Raw genomic sequence first — 24,280 nt, 5'->3', positions numbered from 1 at the left:
GTAACAGACACATCTCAACATCAACTGTTAAGAGGAGACTGCGTGAATCAGGCCTTAATCGTCAAATTGCTCCAAAGAAAAAGGACACATATAAAAAGAAGTGCCTTGCTTGGGCCAAGAAACATGTGCAATGGACATTAGACCGGTGGAAATCTGTCCTTTGGAGATTTTTAGTTGTTGTTCCAACCGCTGTGTCTTTGTGAGACACATAGTAGGTGAACGGATGATCTCCGCATGTGTGGTTCCCACCGTGAAGCATGGAGGAGGAGGTGTGATGGTGTTGGGGTGCTTTGCTGGTGACTCTGTCTGTCATTTATTTAGAATTCAAGGCACACTTAACCTGCATGGATACCACAGTATTCTGCAGCAATACGCCATCCCATCTGGTTTGCGCTTAATGGGACTATAATTAGTTTTTAACAGTACAATGACCCAACACACCTCCAGGGTGTGTAAGGGTTATTTGATCAAGAAGGAGAGTGACGGAGTGCTGCATCAGAAGACCTGGCCTCCACAATCACCCGACCTCAACCCAATTGAGATGGTTTGGGATTAGTTGGACTGTTGGAACTGGTTGAAAGAATGCCAAGAGTGTGCAAAGCTGTCATCAAGGCAAAGAAAGGGTGGCTACTTTGAAAAATCTCAAATTGATTTGTTTGACATTTTTTTGGTCACTAAATGATTCCATATGTGTTTTTTCATAGTTTTGATGTCTTCACTATTATTCTACAATGTAGAAAATAGTAAAAAATAAATAAATAAAAACCCTTGATTGCGTAGGTGTGTCCAAACTTTTGACTGGTACTGTAGGAACAATATTTGTATAATGTGAGTGTGAATGTATATGATTGCATGGTATACATTTTTAATTGAACCTTTATTTTAACAGGGATTCATAATGAGATCCAGGTCTCTTTTACAAATGAGCCCTGCAGAACGGAAACAGAATACACACATCCAATACAAAATACAGAGCCGGTTAGGAATGACATTGGAAATGCATTTTGTTACATGTTTTCAATCAATGAGGTCAGATACTTTTGGTAGGGAAGTAATATCAAAGTTGTGAGCAAATGTGGTTAGCATTGCTCTAAAACCTGCACAGTGCAGTCTTATCACCTCTGTCACCAGTAAACAAGTTAATCAGGTCAGGGAATCAAGATAACAATCTCTATGCGAACACAGGTCACATACTGTCATATACTCAGGTCGCATACCTTACTCTTATCTATTACCGTTGATTTGAGACCTCTGAGGTATTTTTTCTCTATGTCAGTCAAATGGAGCAAAGACACTGTATAAGGGGGGATTATATGCTTCACTGTATTGCAGGGGGTTGGTAGGGATGGGGGACGGTGAAAAGAGAAGTGGTTTTCACCTCGTGTGGTCGCAGGCTGACTGTCTAAAATGCAACTGAGTGGGTGCAGCATCCGCTGCTACTGAAGCCACGCTCTAGACTCTATTCCAGCACAGAAGACCTTTAGTGACACGATGACTCTGTATGTCTGTTTGTGGTTACATGCCTGCATGCATATATTTTTGTGGATCAATTAAAGTAACAAATAATGCTCACACAGAATTGTAAGAAAGATAAAAAATTCAACATTTATTTATTTGAATATTTGCAGGATAGAATATACAAAATACCCAGTATGTGTTACAGCTATAGCCTACTGCTTGCATAGCGCTAGCGTCCAAGAGGAAGAAAAAAAACATATATTTTTTTTTATTTCTCACTATATATGGAAGTTGATAAGTCGTGTTTATCAGAATATGGAGGACAATGACTACTTTACATTTGTATAAAATGTTAAATAAATATAAAACACCAAAAGGTGAAATACAACATGTTGAGGGTATTGAAATGAGTTAATTACTTGGTCATTTTATGGAGGGTATACAAAGAGGGAAATAGATAGTCCAACATTTGACCTTATCATGAACACATAAAAACATTGGTGGTTTTAAATCACTGATGAAGGATTTTGAGGCTGATTCCCTGACCTGTCAATGTTTTTAATTTGCTGTTTTTTAAATTTTGTTATACTCTTGTGAATTCAATGGTTTTTACTAGATTACTTGTAGTTTTTCATATTGTCTGTCTGTAATTTTTTGTAATGACTTGGTGCTGCCTATCTTGGCCAGGGCGCCCTTGAAAAATAGATTTTAATCTCAATGAGCCCTTCTGGTTAAATAAAGGTTTATTTAAAAACAAAAATGAAAACACTATGCAGTGGTTTACATGCAATTTACCTGAATATCTGGTATTCTTAAATCGTTTAAAAAAGTAGAATATATCTACTTGTCAATATATCGAATTATCTAAATATCTAAATATTTTTCTCTATATCTATATTATGTATTTCCTTATACTATTATATATATATATTCTTTTTAATCAGGTCAATATAACATACAAGTAAGAGAATAAAGAGCTGATGTCTGTAAATATGCATTGAGCCCTAGCATACAGAGGTTACGGTCATGCAGTTCTTTTGTTCTTGTTCTTGAGGGCAGACTATCAACATACTGTGTTACCTCCTGACCAAAACCCCCATCAATAACAACACTACTTACAAAAGAGAAGTAACACTGAGTGAATACAAACATCCCTAATAATGTCATTCAGCACTTTCACCACCAAAACTGATCAAAAAATGGTTTTATTCTACAAAAGCTAAATCAATCAATATATTATAATTTTGTCAAATTTTATGATTTACCTTAGCAACAGGGCCGGATTAATGCAGGGGTTTACCGGGGCTGAAACATCTGTGTCCAGGCCCATTGGGGGCCCAAGAGGCAGCAATTCATTTTTTTGTTTTTAAATAAATGTTTAATTATTAAGGAAATATATACTGTATATATATATATATATATATATATATATATATATATATATATATATATATATATATATATATATTATATGTAGTATATATTATATCTGTAGCATATATTTGATACTTTTTCACTCAATACTCAATCACAGGAAGACTCAGGACCCTGCTCTCAATGAGTCTAGCTGCTGCCTGCTGCCGCTCTACTAATCATCAGATGGGGGGAGGAGAGGAGGTAGGGGGTCCCCTGTCTTGATTGGGTAATTGATTAATAATTTTAAAAAATAACTGCATAATAAATAAATAGGACTGGTCAATTGTGTGAGTCAAGGACTGGGCCCAAGAGGCAAAAAATAATAATACTTTTTATTTTATATATATTTATTTTTTTATCCAACCACAGGCGCCGGCTCTCAATATTCAAAATACACTGAGAGCATAATTTAGCCACAGAGGATAAATCGTTTATTTAAAAAAAAACTGTGAATGAAGTTTTATCACAAGCACATAGATGTCTTCCAAAATTAAGCAAACACCAACAAAAAGTGTCTTAAAAGGGTGCTGCCACTATGAGCTGCCAGAACAGCTTCCATGCTCCTTAGATTATACATGTGGATATAAACCATGCCAGGAAAATGCACCCCACACCGTAACATACTGTATCCCTTGGTTACTCGAGTGTTTCCTTTATTTTGGCAGATACTGGTATGCCTACAGTCAGGAAGGTCATGCGCCCCAAATAGGCTACAGCTTGTTGCTTTTTGGCCATAGATATATACTCCATTGAAATGTTTTGTAACCTCTTACCCTGGGAATTTGACTGTTAAACTCATGGGTACACTAGCAATGAATGCCAGTTCTGACTTGAATGGGAACTGCCATCTATGGATCTATGGATTGTAGATTTCAAAATGAAAATGTGGGAAAAACACACTGTTTGGAAAACAAATGCCTACTGGTGAAAAGAGAAGACTGATCAGTCTTTAGAACCAATAAAAAAAAAATCTTAACAACTCCCAATTTTTAGCTAACAGCAGCACTGTTTTTTCAAAGTAGCTCATCTTGAGATAGGCTATTGCCACAGCTAGCGCATCAGCCCTCACCGTGAGAAGCCTATGGCTTCATCTTCATCATCAGGTGAGTCAGTGTGCCACTCAACGTTTTATTTAGTAACCCACTGTAACCGATGATATACTGTATATATATATATATATATATATATATATATTTCCTCTGAATATTGTACAATCCGTGTGTCGCTTCATTGGCCTGGGCTATTGTTTGTTTGAATTCAAGACCAGATTGATCTCAGTTTGTCAGTGTCAGAGTATCCAGTCATTTCAGTCAGTTGTGTGGTAATTACAAGATTCAACTAATGTCTTTCATGTAAATGACGTAGAACTGCATGACATGCCTTTTTTAAAAGGCAGATTATTTTACGACCCTGCTAAAAAAAATCCATGTGTGGAAATCCTAAAAACGCCTCTGCTCAACTGTAGCCTAGTGTATGGCACATTTATTATAAAGGGGCTTTTTCTTCAACAGTACACTTTCCACTCATCGAAATGCATCTTGATGCAAGGATTTGTTTAAAGAAAATGAGGATGTGCCGGGAAGGGGGAAGGCCCTGCGTAGCAATATTACATGTAAATTGGCCTACAGTATTATTATGCCTTAAACCAATGATAATCAGCCAGCTATCTAAAAAACTATCAACATAATGTGTTATCCTCCTGACCAAAACCCCCATCAATAACAACACTACTTACAAAAGAGAAGTAACACTGAGTGAATACAAACATCCCTAATAATGTCATTCAGCACTTTCACCACCAAAACTGATCAAAAATTGTTTTATTCTACAAAAGCTAAATCAATCAATATATTATAATTTTGTCAAATTTTATGATTTACCTTAGCAACAGGGCCGGATTAATGCAGGGGTTTACCGGGGCTGAAACATCTGTGTCCAGGCCCATTGGGGGCCCAAGAGGCAGCAATTCATTTTTTTGTTTTTAAATAAATGTTTAATTATTAAGGAAATATATACTGTATATATATATATATATATATATATATATATATATATATGTAGTATATATTATATCTGTAGCATATATTTGATACTTTTTCACTCAATACTCAATCACAGGAAGACTCAGGACCCTGCTCTCAATGAGTCTAGCTGCTGCCTGCTGCCGCTCTACTAATCATCAGATGGGGGGAGGAGAGGAGGTAGGGGGTCCCCTGTCTTGATTGGGTAATTGATTAATAATTTTAAAAAAATAACTGCATAATAAATAAATAGGACTGGTCAATTGTGTGAGTCAAGGACTGGGCCCAAGAGGCAAAAAATAATAATACTTTTTATTTTATATATATTTATTTTTTTATCCAACCACAGGCGCCGGCTCTCAATATTCAAAATACACTGAGAGCATAATTTAGCCACAGAGGATAAATCGTTTATTTAAAAAAAAACTGTGAATGAAGTTTTATCACAAGCACATAGATGTCTTCCAAAATTAAGCAAACACCAACAAAAAGTGTCTTAAAAGGGTGCTGCCACTATGAGCTGCCAGAACAGCTTCCATGCTCCTTAGATTATACATGTGGATATAAACCATGCCAGGAAAATGCACCCCACACCGTAACATACTGTATCCCTTGGTTACTCGAGTGTTTCCTTTATTTTGGCAGATACTGGTATGCCTACAGTCAGGAAGGTCATGCGCCCCAAATAGGCTACAGCTTGTTGCTTTTTGGCCATAGATATATACTCCATTGAAATGTTTTGTAACCTCTTACCCTGGGAATTTGACTGTTAAACTCATGGGTACACAATTAGCAATGGATGCCAGTTCTGACTTGAATGGGAACTGCCATCTATGGATCTATGGATTGTAGATTTCAAAATGAAATTGTGGGAAAAACACACTGTTTGGAAAACAAATGCCTACTGGTGAAAAGAGAAGACTGATCAGTCTTAGAACCAATTAGAACCAATAAAAAAAAATTCTTAACAACTCCCAATTTTTAGCTAACAGCAGCACTGTTTTTTCAAAGTAGCTCATCTTGAGATAGGCTATTGCCACAGCTAGCGCATCAGCCCTCACCGTGAGAAGCCTATGGCTTCATCTTCATCATCAGGTGAGTCAGTGTGCCACTCAACGTTTTATTTAGTAACCCACTGTAACCGATGATATACTGTATATATATATATATATATATATATTTCCTCTGAATATTGTACAATCCGTGTGTCGCTTCATTGGCCTGGGCTATTGTTTGTTTGAATTCAAGACCAGATTGATCTCAGTTTGTCAGTGTCAGAGTATCCAGTCATTTCAGTCAGTTGTGTGGTAATTAAAAGATTCAACTAATGTCTTTCATGTAAATGACGTAGAACTGCATGACATGCCTTTTTTAAAAGGCAGATTCTTTTACGACCCTGCTAAAAAAAATCCATGTGTGGAAATCCTAAAAACGCCTCTGCTCAACTGTAGCCTAGTGTATGGCACATTTATTATAAAGGGGCTTTTTCTTCAACAGTACACTTTCCACTCATCGAAATGTATCTTGATGCAAGGATTTGTTTAAAGAAAATGAGGATGTGCCGGGAAGGGGGAAGGCCCTGCGTAGCAATATTACATGTAAATTGGCCTACAGTATTATTATGCCTTAAACCAATGATAATCAGCCAGCTATCTAAAAAAAAGTATCTTCATCATCAACCCGTATTATATCATATAGATACCAAACACGTTCTCTGTGGAATGTTGTATCCGAACTTGAGTGACATTTTTCACTTTGACAAAGATGGAGTCATCTTCAAAGAGGTGGAACACCCCTCCCAGGTAGCTGTTTGATGTGGACATCATTTTCCCAAACTTGGGGTGATATCTCCTGGACTTAAGGAGTTCAATGTCCTTCCCAAGGTACCGTGGAGTAGTTCTGCAGACCGAGTGTGTGAACGCAACATCGACCTCACTGAAGAAGATCTTAGAGTAGACGTAGTAGTAGCCTTCCTTCTGGATGACAAGCTTCCCATCTTTGTACTCCATTTCATGGAGGATTGGTTCTGCCTGCATGTTCCATACCATGACTCCATCTCCATGGGGTGCTTGAGGTCCAGCTGGAGAACAAATACAGGTCAATATGTGGGGAAAGTTCTGTCATTTGAATTTATCTTCATGTACTATTTCAAACACCATACTATCTGATGTACTACTACGTACTTCTATTTCACCCTCTTCTGTCATGACCAAATATTAATATAAAGGGTTGTGTGTAGTTGAAATGGCCTGGTGGTAATGGTCTTACCTGTCAGATGTGCAACAGGTTTTGAAGGCAACACAATAGGGTTTGGTCTTGAAGTTGGGGGAACCTCCTTCGGAAATTCCTCATGGTCTGTTTTGGGAACAAAGTTTATGTTGAAGTGATGCACATTTTAGAAGGTGAATGATTCAGAAATGCATTTATCAAATGTGTACAAAATACTCTACCAAAGATGAGTCCCTTGTCATTTTGTCACAGTGTTTGAACAAGAGAAGGAGAAATAGTATGGGACATACCTTGGATACTCATACCAGCTGACCCTGACTCCACCTGCAGTTGAGAATAGAGATTTCATCATAGTGAACAGAGAGGTTTGTGGTAATACAGTACAGGCATGTGTGAGAATGTTCATTTGTTCCTATTTAAGTGGTTCTTTGGGCCTTCAGCAATGTGACCTTTACATTTTATTAGATGATACGCAGGAAAGATAAACAGAACTGCTTATGGTTTCTGGTAATTAGGCAAAGTAGATCACCCATCCCACCCCAGACCACCCCACCCCGTCTTCCCGTCAGTACATGTGCATGCAGCGAGACTAGGTTAGCTCTATCCTCTTCCAATAAACCATCACACACTTGCCACCAGATTGGGTCAGGGGAAATGATGTCACATGAAGCTCAACATAACCACAAACACCTGACCAACAAACCAATTCTGTGGAACATGGAATGCTGGCCCCTGGTACGTCACGGAACATTCATATTCTCCGAAATGATGCCCAATTCTGATAAACTTCTCCATCTCAACTGTTGCCAAATGTACAAGAATGAATAAAACTGTTAAATGCGTATATCAAGGGGAATCCCAACTCAAACTTTGGGCAGAAACTGCTGACCATGACAGAACTTCACTATGCTGTCATGAGACCTGTAACAAGATAAAACAAAATTGACAGGACAAAAAACCTACATCGTGGTGAATAATGCACTGGTAACTCGGAAATTCATATTTTTTTCTATTCCCTATAGACTTGGAAAATTATTTCACAATTAGAGTCTAACAAAACAACCAATTGTAGCAAGGTTCCAATATTCCAAGTGACATATCACCACACATTACTCTATTCTCAACCAGGATAATGCCATAATAAAATGGAGTAAAGGAACAAATGTAAAAGGCCAACAGTAAATTACTACATTGTACAAAATACATAGAGATAGGGTAACCAAATGTGACTTTATAAATAATCATTTATTAATTGAATGTAGTATCTTGGGTTTTTAACGTATTGTCTTGATGTAACTGTGCATTCTGCATCATTTCAGTCTTGTCGACTGCGACTACGAAGTAAATCAAATCAAGCAATTATTTCCCACATGATGATGCACATGGGTTGTACATGTATTTGTGAGAGAGAAAGAACACATCAACTAATGACACTGGAAATGTATTCACTTTCATTTTGGATTGAACAAAAGATGTTTCTGAGAATAGTTGTACACGTTGTGGGGTTGAGAGCAAGAGATTGGGGAAAATAAAACAGTGAGAGATGAAAGAACATAGTAGAAAGAATACATAGTTGTTACTAGATTTGTGTAGTGAGAGAGAGAGAGATGTGTGAAGAGAGACTCTCAGGTGTTGAGGGAGACAGAACAGAGATGGAGACGGGTAGAAGCCACCTCATGGTGATGATACTCACAGATCCCTGTTTGGAGTAGAGGTGGTAGATGAAGCAGGCCTCTATGGCCAAGCCACACAAAGCCAGACCAACCAGCAAGAACAGCAGGCTTTGGGCCACACCACCCCGACCAGGAGGTCTCGGTTTGGGGGGCAGCGGTGGGTAGGCTGCATGGCTATCCACCATGAACACGGAGGGGTACGGGACACCACCCTCAGCCATGATCTCTCCGATCAGAGAATATAAGGAACTGAAAAAGGATCCTCCAAGAGGTAGTCAAGTAGTAAATGAGCGAGGTCCACGCACCAGGGGTCCCGGAACACAACGAGAGACACAGAGAGATTTCCCAGAGCAAGACCAAGCACTAGTGTGGGTTGTACAGTATGACTCCTCAGGTCGTCTTGTCAGCAGACAAGACAAGACAAAAAGTAGTGGAAGAAACAAATTCCACTTCTAGATATGAGAAATGTGGAAATCCTTCACAGAAACGACCACCTCCCCAAAGAGCAGTCACAGAAAGCAAAACTGGTCTTAACCAAAATAAATCTTGACAGAGAGAGAACGGTTACCTCTGGTGTTAAGTTTCAATCAGTCAGAAAGAGCGAGGCAAATGCAAATGAGCATCTTATAGAGTGGCCATGCACTGAGTATGATCACCTCCCCACTACACTACATACACCCTCCCACTCTAGCCTACTACAGCATACATGGAGTTTCGCAATAATTTGTCTCTCTGTTCACACTTCCTCTCACTCACTCTCACCAACTCTCATGATGAGTATCTGATCTGGTAGAGCGTGGTCTGCTATCTACTCTACCAGCAAAAACAATAAAATCATGACAAGACCAATATATTCATGTTCCTTTACAGTGCAGCTTCAAGTAAAAACAACAACATATGGTTCATTGTATTGTTATTTTTGTGTTGTTAAGACTTTTCATGGTATTGTTTTTTACCACATGCTGTGTTAAGATCATGCTGTGTCAAGATCATGCTTTGTCAAGATCATGCTTTGCCCTCCCTGACATTGGAAGGCTGGGAGTTCGATCCCCAGTCAAGTCATACCAAAGACTGGAAAAATGTGTCTCTGCTTGGTACTTGGAGATGGATTGGGGTTTACTATGTCAGGAAGTGGATGAAAGGTACACAGCAGGGGTGTCCATATATAGCTTCAGCATGCTCTCTAAGGTGTGTTCTAAAAGTCATTTTCAATTATTTTACTTTTCAATTACCCACTAGTGAAAATAATCTACAACTGAACCTATATTCATAATCAGATGTAGGATCAGCACCATTTCCAAACCCCCTTAGCTATCAGGCTGGGGTGTTAGAAATCTGATCTTAGATCAGAGGCAAAGATTAAACCTCATCCAAACTAACAAGAGCACATTGCAATAAGCATGTAAAGCTTTTCCTTTGTCATAGCACCACCCACCACCTCTCTGACCATAATGCACACTTCTAAAAAAGCATATGTCATATAACTAAAACGTACAACAAGTTGTCCTTAAAAATGGTATGTACAAGGCATATGCTGTATGTGTGTACATATTTTTGTATGTTTACTACTAGGTATGCTGTGTATGCTGTTGTGTATGTGGGTTTTTATCTAGACAACTTTTATGTGATGTGTATGTTTTACTGAGTGGACAATTCTGGCAAATTATTTTTAATTAAATGAGTGCCCAGTGAGCAAAAAGACGTTGGAAAGAAGTTGAAAATAAATAATTACGGACGTTGAAGTCACGTTCATTTTCAGTTCTAAGTGAAGGTTGAAAACGTATTTTATGGACATTGATAAAAATGTGGTTAGTCCAGACAGGATGAAATCTGAACCAAACATATGCCCCTCCAGAGCTGACCAAATCTTAAGAAATCATAGATGTCTATGTTCAGGCCAAATCAAGGGTGGTCCAGAGCGGATCAAATCTGAACCAATTATAGACTATTATTCTTGGCACAAATCAAGGCCGGTCTGGAAATCAACCTCTGTTGACGTTCAAATCAAGACCAAAGTGGACTGACCAAATTGTACCAAATTTTCAACATCCATGGACATCCTACGTCAGTCAGTGCTCACTGGATGTGTGTGTGTGTGTGTGTGTGTGTGTGTGTGTGTGGATGTGTGTGTGTGTGTGTGTGTGTGTGTGTGTGTGTGTGTTTAACTATACTTGTGGTGACCAGAAAAGAATAGTAAACAAATGTACTTTTGACTATTTCTAAGGGGTTTAGTTAGGGTTGATGTTAGAATTAGGTGTAGGAGATACGGTTTAGGTTTAGGGTTAGGATTAAGGTTAGGTTTTGGGGTTAAGGTTAAGGTTAGGGTTAGGTTAGGGCAGGGGTTCCCAAACTCTTTTGATATTTAAAAAAACCTGTGACCCCACCATGTAAAAAAAAGGGTGATATAATCAAAAGCCAATGTTGACTTTTTAAAAATGGTCTATTACAAATCAGTCTGACAGTGCTTTTGAAAGTATTTCAATCTGAAGAAAGTATGGTTTGAAGTAACTGAAATGCAAGGTTATGGGAAGTTCAGAAGGTCATCAGGCAATCATTTTGTATGATCTTCTGTGCAGTCTGGTGTAGTGTCTGGTCTTGTCCACTCTGTTCTGAGTGGCTTCTGGGCATTGTAGAGGGTCACATATGTGTTCCTGAGAGTCATGTCTTTCAGTGATGGGGTCATAATATTTTGTAGCTTAAACCATTCAGAAGATAAACCATTCATCTCTGTTTATTACAAGCATAATCTAGCGGCTACCGGAGGTTACTGACATAACCCCAGTGGTGGAAAAAGTACCAAATTGTCATACTTGAGTAAAAGTAAAAAATACCTTAATAGATAATGACTCAAGTAAAAGTGAAAGTTTCCAAGTAAAATACTATTTGAGTATCAAAAGTAAAAGTATAAATCATTTAAAAATCCTTATATTAAGCAGTGGTGGAAAAAGTACCCAGTTGTCATACTTTAATAAAAGTAAAGATACCTTAGTAGAAAGTTACTCAAGTAAAAGTGAGTCACCCAGTAAAATACTACTTGAGTAAATATTTTAAAGTGTTTGGTTTTAAATATACTTAAGTATCAAAAGTAAATGTCATTGCTAAAATATACTTAATTATCCAAAGCAAAAGTATAAATTATTTCAAGTCCCTTATATTAATCAAACCAGGCGGCATCATTTTCTTGTTTTTTCATTTATTTACGGATAGACAAGGGCATGCTACAACACTCAGCCATAATTTACAAACGAAGTGAGCGCCAGATCAGAGGCAGTAGAGATACCCAGGCATGTTCTCTTGATAAGAGTGTAAATTTGACCATTTTTTCTGTCAAAATGTAACAAGTACTTTTGGGTGTCAGGGAAAATGTATGGAGTAAAACGTACATTATATTCTTTAGGAATGTAGTGAATTAAATGTAAAAGTTGTCAAAAAATGTAAATAGTAAAGTAAAGTACAGATACAAAAAAAAGACTTAAGTAGTCCTTTAAAGTATTTTTACCTAAGTACTTCACACCACTGCTATACATTGGTATTGCACACCCTTCCAGTCAATCACACGCGCTACTTGTGAAGTTATTGTCAAAGAAGGGCAACAGGGTGAGATTTTTTTCTGCCAGTGGTCTAATCTAACTTCGATATAATAGGTTATTTTGTTGGATGAGATGTCAAAAAATCGACTCACTTTCAGTTGCGCGCACAGTGGTCAGAACTGATCTGAAGCTAGTTGTTCGGTGAAGTAGGCGACTTGATTCCTGCTATGACTAACTTTGATCACAAGCAATAAATAGCCTACAGCTCGTGGTCGCTGACAGTCTATGGAATATGTACGTATACAATGCGGTATGAGTGAAGCGAAGTAGGCTACTAGACTACAAGAACAAGCATTCATGGCTACCGATGAGTCAACAATGATTGTAACTTTTTCTGAAGTCCAAAGTCGCTTCTAGGCTACAAATGGGTTCCATGTTTGATCTGAGCGTTGCTGTAAGACTCTATTTGCTGTCTTGTTTCGTTGTATCTGTGGACTTCACTTTAGGCTTGGGACAAAGCCAAGATACTGAATTCACGTTTCAACTCCCTGCAGGTAGAACAGAATGTTTCTACCAAACAGCTACGAAGAACGGAAGCCTGGAAGTAGAATACCAGGTAGCAGTCTTGGACAATTTAGTTTTCTGTGGTACTGAAAACAGAGCTGACATTCTCTGTGTCATTCTCTCTCTCTCTCCGTGTGTTTGTGTGTGTGTGGTGCAATTTCGTGCCTCTATTATAACAATGTTATAAGTTGCATTAGTCAGTCAGTTACTGGATGCTTTATTGTTACAGCCAAAGGACTTTGCTCAGATGCAAATAATAAGATAAGGCATCTTCCTTCCATACAGGTGGAGTCTATAAGACAAAGCCAGCTTGACAAGCTGCTGGCATCGGCATGAAGGGTCAAGGCAGGGGAAGTGTTTACAAAGGGATCCACTGTGTCAGCATAAGGCCAGATACTCTAACTAACCTCTGAGCTATAGTAGCTGTAGTAGGCCTGTGGCTTCTTCTTCTCCTCTAGACATGTAAAGAGAAGGAGAGCGATTACCACCAAGTGTAGGCCTACTTGCTGTGTTAGTAGTCATGCGCTTTGCTGCAAAATGCATATTAAATATGAAGCTGCGCCATCCCTGGCCCGACCTTGTTACAATTTATATATAGCATTTTAGTCATTTAGAAGACACGGTTGCAGAGTTAGTCAGTTGACTCGTATAAAAGTGTAAACCACTACAGGTTAGGCTCTTCATAGATTAAAGTTGAAGTGATGCTCATCATGCTACGGTATCAATGCCTACTCTACATACTGGAAACCCTGTTCCCAATCCTCACACTGTACCAAGGTCCTCTGGCAGACACATGACTGTGATAGGATGTCATGTTCCTCACCACCCAACCCGCCAAGCTGTGACACATTTCTGTGGACTGTGTGTGTGTGTGTGTGTGTGTGTGTGTGTGTGTGTGTGTGTGTGTGTGTGTGTGTGTGTGTGTGTGTGTGTGTGTGTGTGTGTGTGTGTGTGGAGCCTGGCAGGCTTACTGTGGTATCCACACAGCAACAGCTGAGACGTACAGGGCTGAGAGAGATGACAGCTTGAGAGAGCAAGCTGAAGGACTGTGGGGATTGGGACGTTTTATACAGCAGTCTGTGGTGTGTGTCTGTCTGCCTGGTTGTCTGTCCGTCTGTTACCCTCTCTTAACCAAGACAATGACACCACACTGGCAATGGTAGTGACTCATGCCTAAGGCCTAGTTTATATTGCCTAACATGCTGTGTTTCCCTCCTTATGTTTCTGCTGCCTGAGAGTGGTGTTCCTTTGACATGAACAGACAGGTGCTGGGGAGTGGGTGTTCCTTTGACATGAACAGACAGGTGCTGGGGAGTGGGTATACTGGCTAGCCTCTCCTTGCTGTTGGATTGTAGCTTTAGCTGAAGCTACTGTCGGTTGATCCTGACCTGGTGGATCTATTTTAACTCATATCTACTGTGTTGTAGAGTTTGAATATGGCAATCTGAGACTGCTAATGACCGGATGAACCATGAGCTGTGCAAATACTTGGAACAAATACTATATCCATTGTTGTAGTGGAAGGTATATGCAGGTATACACTGTATACCCACTTGTTTTTCAGTTGGCATTGCATATACTCACAGTTGGCATTGCATATACTCACAGTTGGCATTGCATATACTCACAGTTGGCATTGCATATACTCACAGTTGGCATTGCATATACTCACAGTTGGCATTGCATATACTCACAGTTGGCATTGCATATACTCACAGTTGGCATTGCATATACTCACAGTTGGCATTGCATATACTCACAGTTGGCATTGCATATACTCACAGTTGGCATTGCATATACTAGTGTAGTGGAGGTATACGCCATATCAGTTAATAAGGCTGATGGAACAGATCAGAATGTTTTGCTTAAAAGGTTGCTAAACTATTATGAGGTAGACCTATGCACAAATGTTCCAAAATGACATTTGAATGACAACACTGTTCTAAAAAGCGATTTCATGGACAGAGATGGAAACATCTGTTAGAAATGTAGAAAGAAGGGAGATCTAAAGATGTAACAGCTATCATGGGTTGCTAATATGACTAGGATAATGCCTTTGGCTGCTAGACAATGACAGAAGATGTATAGAAAACCAATAGTACAGGAGAACGCATATGAGGAAGTCTTTCTAAAGGAATTGCCTCTACGTTTCGATGGTGGGATTTTGGCTTTAGGCTACTTTGAAGCAAAGTAAGACATGACTCATATGAAGTAAAATATCCCGGTTTCAAACAATTAAGGATCAGGAAAAATGTAACAATGCATAGAGGCTTTCCCAAAATCCTTGTCAATGAAATGTTAACTAGCTACAAAGTAGTCTATGCTTACCTGGCAGAATTATATCATGATTACCTGCATCAATTCAGTGATCATTTGTTTTGCAAACTCCATATCATGTGCTACAGAAACACAGCTAACCAAACAACAGTGCTGGGTGCTTGTGCACTTGAATTGAAAGGTAACTACATTCAAAAACATTTTTTATTTATTTATCCCAGACCAGTTTTTCTGTTAAATGTGACTTTGAAAGCAAAAAAAAAGTAAAAACCTGACTGAATTTCTGACTCAGTTGACAGCCTAATTTATCTGTTTCAATAGTAAGCCTGTTAACTTATTAGCACGGTACAGCTTGGTTCAGCCTGACTGTGAAAGACCTTAATGGGATTTATCATTTTAGGCCATTCAGAGTGTATGCCACTGTTTGCCATTCCATTTTTTACAAAGGGCACTTTTCCGTCGTCGGCCGTGCCATTTTGGGAATGGCCAAAATTAGTGTAAAATCACTTCTCCAGGTACCACTACAACACTGACTATACCACCACCACAGTGTTCATGTGTCTACAGTATGTATGGAAGTGAAGACGTGTGTGTGTGTAGACATGGTGGATTTCAGTCTGTCTATAGTGTCTGTCTGTAACACTGGATATTCTCATAGAAACACTTTGAGTTAGATTATAATATCATTTCATCCATTCCCTCCTGTTCCAGGTGATTGCAGGTGCAGGCCTGGATGTGGGCTTCACCCTGATCTCCCCCAGCGGATACAAGCTGGCCTCTGAGTTCAGGACATCTGACGGCATCCACACGTGAGTGGGCAGAACCTACTAACACAACCCTGACCTCCTCTAATTTCTCTGGTATGAAGGTCTCACCATGCTCGATGGTGTTTGATTCAAAGTTTTTGTAAGGTGATGCAAAAGACACCTTTCCATCCTCTGGCTTACAGACAGTAAAGTTCTACACTATTCTATATGACAGTCTGAACACTGTCTGACTTGCTCTGACCCTCTCTGACATCATGTTGTTCTTCCTCATTGGTCTGTCTCCCAGGGTGGAGCCTACAGAGGATGGAGACTACCGGCTGTGTTTTGACAACAGCTTCAGTAAGCTTTCTGAGAAGATGGTGTTCTTCGAGGTGATTGTAGAGGGCCAGCCTGGGGACACCTGGGGCGATGAAGAGTGGGCTGACATGGCCGAGCCAGAGAGTATGGTGGAGTACAAACTGGAAGACATCAGGGTGAGAAGGACAGGACCCAAACGCTCAGCCACTGGGACTGGTGTCTTTATTTTGTCTTTTCATCCTGTTCGTCTCTCCTGTTTCACGTTTTTCATCTCTTTCCTGCTTTCAATGTTCAATACATTCCTGTGTTCTCTCTTATCCTCTCCCACCTTACCCACTGTCTCTCTCCCTGCCTCTCCCTGTAGGAGACCATGGACTCAGTGCACAGGCACCTGGAGCGGAGCCGGCAGCTTCAGACCATGCTGAGGGCCTTCGAGGCCCGGGACCGCTATCTACTGGAGGACAATCTGTGGAGGGTCTCGTTCTGGTCCTCCATGAGCCTCCTGGTCATCCTGACCGTGGCCGTCACACAGGTCTACACCCTCCGACGCCTCTTCGACGACAAGAGGGTCTGCAAACCCTAGTGTCCAGTAGTATCTTCCACCACCCCCACACCCTTCCCAGTGGTATCTTCCACCACCCCCACACCCTTCCCAGTGGTATCTTCCACCACCCCCACACCCTTCCCAGTGGTATCTTCCACCACCCCCACACTCTTCCCAGTGGTATCTTCCACCACCCCCACACCCTTCCCAGTGGTATCTTCCAGCACCCCCACACCCTTCCCAGTGGTATCTTCCACCACCCCCACACCCTTCCCAGTGGCATCTTCCACCACCCCCACACTCTTCCCAGTGGTATCTTCCAGCAGACTCACAAACTTCCCAGAGGTATCTTCCACCATCCCCACACCCTTCCCAGTGGTATCTTCCACCATCCCCACACCCTTCCCAGTGGTATCTTCCACCACCCCCACATCATGCCCAGTGATATATTCCAGCAGACCCACACACGGCCCGATGGTATTTTCCACCACCCCCACACCCTTCCCAGTGGTATCTTCATCAAAGATGCCATAGAAGGGTGTTGGGACTAACAGGACCCCACTGTAAAGTAATGGTTTCAGAGATTGAAGAAGAGACACTATTGACAACAGTGATGACTGTTAGTAAGGATTTAGTGATGTTTGTGTGTGATGAGCTTGATTCAGCTTTTGAGTGGCAGAAAAGTGCATGTTTGTATGTGAGTCATAAACACTGTATAATGATGTTTTGACAATTTATTGTCAATCTATCAAACAAGAAACCAATGCAATAGCAGATCATGTGGTAGTATGTTTTTAACATGGTATCTTAAGAGTGACTTTACAAATATAATTTATTTAATGACATGGTTATAACACAACTACAGCAAAATAAACACACACACAAAAAAAAAAACATTATACTCTTGAAATAAATTAATTCTGGAGAAAGAGTAGCCTTGCAAAGCCACTGATCCCGCAAGCTTACATTAAAAGCTGCAGTGGTTATCAGTCTGTTAATTATGAGGCAAGAGAAATAAGTCTTACATGCATCAATGGCTGTCCTCATGGGATGGTTTTATTGAATTACAGACATTACATTTTTATTGAAATATAGTGTTTGCCAGAGATCTGGTGAGACGAAGCCAAAGAGTTGAGACATTCAAAAAATTATCCCTGCCAGGAGAATGTTGCAAAGTCAACCACAAGCATAGTTGTTATATACACCTCCAACACCACAAAACCAGATCCAATCATTCATTTGAAATTTGAGTGTCAAAAGTGTGCAGCAAAAGAAAATAAGGCAATCTTATTGGCTACCACAAAACAGCACTGGATTAAAGGCATATCGCAAAGTTCTGCAGTTGACATCAGTTGGATCTATTATTGACACTGTACTACATTATAATCACATTACCGGTATATGCCCTTCTTCATACAACTATCCTACTATCCATACTATCATACAACTATCCATACAACTATCCAACTATCCATACTATCCTTACTACAGTATAAAGATAACATACAGCATATGCCATATAGAAGAGGCCTTTATTCAAAGTGATTTACAGTCATCCGCGCATACATTTCCAGTATGAGTGGTCCAGGCAGGATTCAAACCTACGACCCTTGGTGTTGCAAGCACAATGCTCTACCGACTGACCCTTGTGCAAGGCATCCACTGGAACATGCATGGTTTGAAGCTCTCTTCTGAACATGACATGACCCTCGCTGTTAAAAGCTTTGTATACTTCTGTGCTCACTCAGCAGTGGAGGACCCAGCACTACCTGATTAATTGAGCTGTTCCTAACATTCTTCACCTCATCCCTTCAAATAGTCACCTTACCGTTTGGTTTTTGGGGCCCTCCCAATACACTACCATATAATATTAAGGGCTGTCATCATCCCTCATCCCCAACTGACACGTCAATTCTCAAATAATCTACAGTTCCACCTACACACAATGTATTTACAATCATCTAAATAAACCAAACTTCTACACTTCAATCATTTTTATAGGAGTGTTCTACAAACGTGTTCAATAGTCATTCAGACACGGATCTGTTGAGAAATGCCCATATTTTAAAACTGCACTGTACATAAAACCAAGAGGAGAGGTTATGCCCCAGGAGATAGCTAACACAAACAATCACTGGATTTCATTACGAATTTGGCACATGAGCAAACAATTTTATCAATACAAAAATAATTTCATTTTCTCAATGTTTGTTTAGTATGGAAATAGTGAACAGAAGTTGAACCCCTACTGAGAGTGGTGTCAGAATTCAGCCAGGCTACAGCTCGCTAAACCCCCTGGAGGGGTTGGAGTTTTCAGAATACACCCCCCACACTTCTAGAACAGTCTGGGTAGGTGCCAGCTATTAAAGGCCCAATGCAGCTGTTTTTATCTCAATTTCACTTTATGAAAAAAAACTTTTAAAGGAGGCTGATTTTCCTGAAATGCCGTCAGTTATTGTAAAACGAGTACGTTTGACAGTTGCCATTGAAAAAGCTGCCTCTTGTATTTCATGTTATAAACTAAGTTATGGCTTTTAGAGTTTAATCAGCTCTGCAACCTGTTCTTTGGAGAATATTTAAGGTTAAGGTGTTCAAGGTTTATGATTCTTCGCAGGTCTGGTTCTCTTGCTGGTTTGTGGACAGTGCACCCCCAATCCTATCCTGCTTTGGGGCAAGGTCACCACTGGTTACGACGAGCAGGAGCAGGCCGCCTGTTCAGGGACAATCATAACGACAGACCAACATTAATAACTCTCTCCCATTCAAGTATTTTTGATGCGTAATACAGTTTGGTGATTGTAAGGGGTCTAACAGACCTTTTTTTGTAAGGGAAGACTTAGGAACATTTATTTCCTAAAATTGTGTTTGTGTCCATCACATTTTTTACATCTCCCTGCTTTCTTTAGCTAATGATTCCTATTACCATAGCTGCCTGTTTTCTACAGGCAATGTGATCTATTATGTGCAGCAAGAGACAAATCAAATCAAATTGATTAGACCATAAACTTGAACATTTAATTGAAAAACAGCATACTTGTACACCAAAGGCCTTCTACAACCCACCACCACTATTATTACTAACACTACAGCAGAGTATTGAGTTGTATAGTAGAGTATGTGCACCTTGTATTCAGAGAAACATCAGGAAGGAAGAAAAAAGAAGAATGAATAAGTTATTATTCCAGGAATTCCTGTCCTTCACAACTTTCCTTCCACTTTTAACTCAAGTCGAAAGGCAAGCAGCCTGTTGGCACAGAAACACCATAGCAACATCCACAGTGAAGGAGGGGGAAGAAGAGAGGAAGGCATACCAGGAGAGAGAACCATGAGGACAACCAATGAGAGAGGAGAGAGAGGGGGGACCACACAAGACACAAGGAGACACCAACCACCAGTCTCTTTATTGTACACAACACCTCTTTATTTAGCGCTCATGTTCCAAATGGGTTCATTTGTTTATTCAAATCCAGGAAATTACTAGAGGCACTTGACAAGGCTTTGCAAAAACTAAAGAAAGATTGACGCAGGTCAGTTCCCCCCACCCACAAGATGAAAGATACAGAGCATGGAGAGTGTGGGGGGGGGGGCATCCATTATGGAGAAAAGGTCGTCACCAACATCTTACACTTTACAGATCAGGAGATGGGGTGTAGGGGGACAGGCTACAGTGACCGGTACCGTCAGGTGACGTTCATAAGGAGGGGACGTTTTCGATTCCCTTAAGACTCTTCAACATCAGAGAGTGACAGCATAAATGTAAGGCCAAATCTCCTCCTAGTAGGGGTTCAATACTTGGTCAAGAGATTGAAACCTTTTGGAGCATGGATAGACTCCATTTCCCAGAGGCTTTAGTTGGAGTTAGCTGAGATCAGAGTCAGACACCCACTAGCAGCACGGTCACTGTAGACAGACCTGATGGGAAATGTATGGGAAGAAAAGCACATTCTGCCCAGAAAATATGGTTTTAGACCGTTCTTACCAAATTCACCCTCGACCTGTACCACAATCTGTAAGGGGTACAAGGTATTGGACTGAGCTCTATATAGTTTGGACAGGTTCTCCAGGCAGGATGTATATGTACACCAGAAAGAGCAACAAAAGTTGAACTCCCGCCCCCTGCTCACCCTCAATATTCATCACCAAATCAAAACATCAATGTCGTCCATTTGTCACTCACCCTCCAAACTCCCCCCCCCATCCCAACCCCAAAATTCACCCAGCAAAAATCAATGATCAAATTACCATCAGAGGAATCAAATGATATTCATCAGTAGAAAATCCCATCTGTGAAGAGACACTCTTCACTCATTTTTAAACCCTCCCAGTGGCAACAGTTATTCCAACTAGAACCCTGTAGTGGAAGTCGCTACCAGAAAGACATTCAGTCTCCCTTCCAGAGGAGGAGTAGTAGACTGAAGGTGCAGTATACAGCTGACATCATTTCTATCAAAACGATACATGACAAATGCCCAGGGTTATAAATAATGAATTAATGCGATCTGGAGATTACAAATCTCAACATTTCCCTACATCCCAAGCGAAGTCAATATAACGGCTGTGTGTTAGTGCTTCAATTAGTATAACGATTACTACACATTAAAATGTTTGGTTTTCAATGAACACCATTAAACATCATTCTCCATCCATTCTTTTTAAAACTGGAGACATCACCATCTCTGTGTGTCTGTACTGAGACTGTCCATCAGCTATGTACAACGGTGTTTCCAAGACACCGGGAGGATCTCTCGTCCATAAAGACAAATTACCATTGAATTGTGACAGGAAGAAGTGTCGGTCCTAAACCGCCGTCTCTCCAGCTCTAACCACATAGCTCCCCCTTCCCTTTCCCGCCTCTCCACCTTCTCACCCTCCTCCAGGAGAACCTACTGTACTCTCCCCTTTACCCGTCCTTGTCCTGAATGGGACTTTGAATGAAGGTTGGCTAAGGCCTCAGTGAGATTGACTTAAGGTGCTGGGATAACTCTATACTTAAAGATGTGTGGAGAAATCATCTCAAAGTGCTGACAACTCTCTCTCTGTTTATTGTGCATAGTCTTAAATTAATGACAACCTCAACACTACCACTGGATGTATGGATGTACACAGAAGTGCTTCAAGTGGTCAATCTAGATTACATTTTCTCAGCGGTGGCAGGACATTCCAATAATAACAGGCACATTTTAGAAGGCTGCTCTCAGCCTCATGTGTAGCCCTGCACTGCTAAATTGTCTTTTTATGCCTCCTTTTGCTGTGATTTGAGACTGGTTTTAAAGCTACATACAGGGGGCATTAAAACAAGTCACTCAAATAAAATAACAAGAAAGTATTCATCAACACCACCGTAGTCGTAATAATAACTATTTTCCCGTATGAAATCAAGTTAGAAAAACCACAAAAAAATGAACAGGATGTCTGCGTATATTACACAGAGGTGTCGGGTGTAGTAGAGCACGAGGTGAGGACACGTCTAAAGATGGAGGGAGGGAGGGTAGCTAGCCTTTTTATGTTTAGAAAGGTTGTGGACTATGCTGTCGTCCACATTTTCAGAGAGGAAATTAACAATTCTGTTACCACAAAAAATAGTTCGCTTAGGGTCATGTCACTTCCATGTAACCATCCACATCGGATGCCGTGACTGCACCCTGCTGGTCAAAGGTGAGCGATTAAGTCTTGATGAATCTTTTGATACATATGGTACAATATCCAAAACAGTGTAATTACATCTCTTCTGATTCTGAGGAGTCAAGTGGTTATGGTTCCTTTGCTTCTTTAGAATGTGGAGACCAGAGAGCCCACATGTGTAGGAGACTAAGGGAGGGTTAGCAGCTTATATCAGAGAACAGTTTGAGTCGACTACATTAGATAAGTCTGGTTGAAATAGCAGATATCAATGTGCATAGATACTGTATAGGGGCCCCCTCCTCCCCTGCTCTCTAGCCCTCCCCTCTGGCCTCAGTACACACAGTCTCACACACACACACACACACACAGGTGAGCCTGGCTGGTTCTACTGGGTAGTCTAGTCTAGCAGGGAGGGCTCGGCAGGGCGGATTATGGTGGGCCGGTGAGGAGCGCCAGGGGGTCTTCGGCTGCAGGGAGGGAGAGAGAGAGAGAGCAATGAAACAAACCCAGACAGAGCGAGCAGGAGAACAGATGAGAGATTGTGAGACGTGAATGGAGAGAAACACTCCCACTGAGAGAGATAGGGAGAACAGATGATAGATTGTGAGACGTGAATGGAGAGAAACACTCCCACTGAGAGAGATAGGGAGAACAGATGAGAGATTGTGAGACGTGAATGGAGAGAAACACTCCCACAGAGAGATAGGGAGAACAGAAGAGAGATTGTGAGACGTGAATGGAGAGAAACACTACCACTGAGAGAGACGGGAGAACAGAAGAGAGATTGTGAGACATGAATGGAGAGAAACACTCCCACTGAGAGAGACGGGAGAACAGAAGAGAGATTGTGAGACGTGAATGGAGAGAAACACTCCCACTGAGAGGATAGGGAGAACAGATGAGAGATTGTGAGACGTGACTGGAGAGAAACACTCCCAATGAGAGAGATAGGGAGAACAGAAGAGAGATTGTGAGACGTGACTGGAGAGAAACACTCCCACTGAGAGAGACGGGAGAACAGAAGAGAGATTGTGAGACATGAATGGAGAGAAACACTCCCAATGAGAGAGATAGGGAGAACAGATGAGAGATTGTGAGACGTGACTGGAGAGAAACACTCCCACTGAGAGAGACGGGAGAACAGAAGAGAGATTGTGAGACATGAATGGAGAGAAACACTCCCAATGAGAGAGATAGGGAGAACAGATGAAGAAACAGAGAAAGAGAGTTGAGCACAAAAGAGAGAGGAGGTAAGAGATGGGGTTTATGAAACCGAGAAGATAACCACGATAGAGGAAAGAGAAAGGAAGAGAAGTGTGTAAAGAAAAGGTTAAAGTAGTAATGTGAAAGGTGGGACTGGGAGGAAACTTAAATCCATCTATTGACGTCAACAGTCTGTCAGAGCCAGGTGCTGCAGTTACAGTGATAACCTGGCAATTCAACAATGAATTAAGAGGGTTACACAGGTTAATATAGTGTTGATGAGGAGACATTATTCCTGTGTGAGGATATAGGTAGGTAGGAACTGCTCCCTCCTGAGAGGTGGTCTTACCTGGGCACGCCAGGGGGGATGCGAGCGGGCCGAGAGGGGATCAGTGGGGGGGCACTGAAAGGGTCCTGATGGTTGTTGCTGCCAAAGGCGTTACTGGGCGGCGGGCCCGGGCGAGAAGGGATGGGGGGCCCCCCAAACGCTGGGGAGGGGTTGAGGGGTGGTCCCGGCCTTGGGCCACTCACTGCAGGAGGACGGCTTGGGGGAGGGGCTGCTGCGGCCGGGGGGCGGCGCTGGGGGGTAGGACTGGAAGGAGACGAGAACAGAGAGAAAGAGGTGTGGGGAATGGAAAAAGAACAGACAGACAATGAAATATACATTATACAAACACTG

The 24,280-nt window shown here is 41.0% G+C and overlaps 3 protein-coding genes across 17 annotated transcripts in view; 1 reads left to right on the top strand and 2 right to left on the bottom strand.

The window, feature by feature from the left end:
• Positions 1-2,931: 2,931 nt before the first annotated feature.
• Positions 2,932-10,209, bottom strand: light (TNF superfamily member 14). Of its 2 annotated transcripts, XR_005034827.1 has the most exons (5): positions 8,818-10,209; positions 7,415-7,448; positions 7,164-7,250; positions 6,528-6,975; positions 2,932-4,520 (listed from the first exon to the last, which is right to left on the bottom strand). XR_005034827.1 is itself a non-coding variant. In NM_001124567.2 (4 exon segments), coding segments are annotated over 4 exon segments (717 nt in total). In that variant the 5' UTR covers positions 9,019-9,396; the 3' UTR covers positions 6,342-6,580.
• A 2,191-nt stretch (positions 10,210-12,400) lies between these two features.
• tmed1a (transmembrane p24 trafficking protein 1a) lies at positions 12,401-20,319 on the top strand. Of its 3 annotated transcripts, XM_036938845.1 has the most exons (5): positions 12,401-12,943; positions 15,880-15,977; positions 16,222-16,408; positions 16,597-16,824; positions 16,858-20,319. In XM_036938845.1, the coding sequence occupies exons 1-4, from the start codon at positions 12,752-12,754 to the stop codon at positions 16,813-16,815; spliced, it is 696 nt and encodes a 231-aa protein (XP_036794740.1). In that variant the 5' UTR covers positions 12,401-12,751; the 3' UTR covers positions 16,816-16,824; positions 16,858-20,319. The 3 variants fall into 3 exon arrangements, with proteins under 3 accessions (XP_036794740.1, XP_036794741.1, XP_036794739.1); XM_036938846.1 differs by having other exon boundaries at positions 12,401-12,621; positions 16,597-20,319; XM_036938844.1 differs by having other exon boundaries at positions 16,597-20,319.
• LOC110538675 (dynamin-2) overlaps positions 17,809-24,280 on the bottom strand; it is a 37,176-nt gene continuing 30,704 nt past the window's right edge. For 11 of the 12 annotated variants that reach the window (XM_036938832.1, XM_036938833.1, XM_036938840.1 and 8 more), the window contains 2 exons: positions 23,951-24,193; positions 20,176-22,865 (listed from right to left, as the gene is read on the bottom strand). In XM_036938832.1, the coding sequence (XP_036794727.1) occupies positions 22,796-22,865; positions 23,951-24,193 (313 nt within the window). In that variant the 3' untranslated portion in view covers positions 20,176-22,795. Of the gene's footprint in view, positions 19,488-20,175; positions 22,866-23,950; positions 24,194-24,280 lie in introns of those variants that run through there. The other variant, XM_036938837.1, reaches the window with a different exon arrangement.

The sequence above is a fragment of the Oncorhynchus mykiss genome, chromosome 12 (genome assembly GCF_013265735.2).
Source record: "Oncorhynchus mykiss isolate Arlee chromosome 12, USDA_OmykA_1.1, whole genome shotgun sequence".
NCBI lineage: Eukaryota > Metazoa > Chordata > Actinopteri > Salmoniformes > Salmonidae > Oncorhynchus > Oncorhynchus mykiss.
Note: the sequence above shows the minus strand (reverse complement) of the source record. Positions and strands in the feature narration are given on the sequence as shown.

Excerpts from the sequence above, each read along its gene's own strand:
- tmed1a (XM_036938845.1), top strand. The coding sequence starts at position 12,752 with ATGGGTTCCATGTTTGATCTGAGCGTTGCTGTAAGACTCTATTTGCTG. Across the intron at positions 12,944-15,879 it reads GCCTGGAAGTAGAATACCAG|GTGATTGCAGGTGCAGGCCT; the intron begins GTAGCAGTCTTG and ends CTCCTGTTCCAG. Across the intron at positions 15,978-16,221 it reads ACATCTGACGGCATCCACAC|GGTGGAGCCTACAGAGGATG; the intron begins GTGAGTGGGCAG and ends TCTGTCTCCCAG.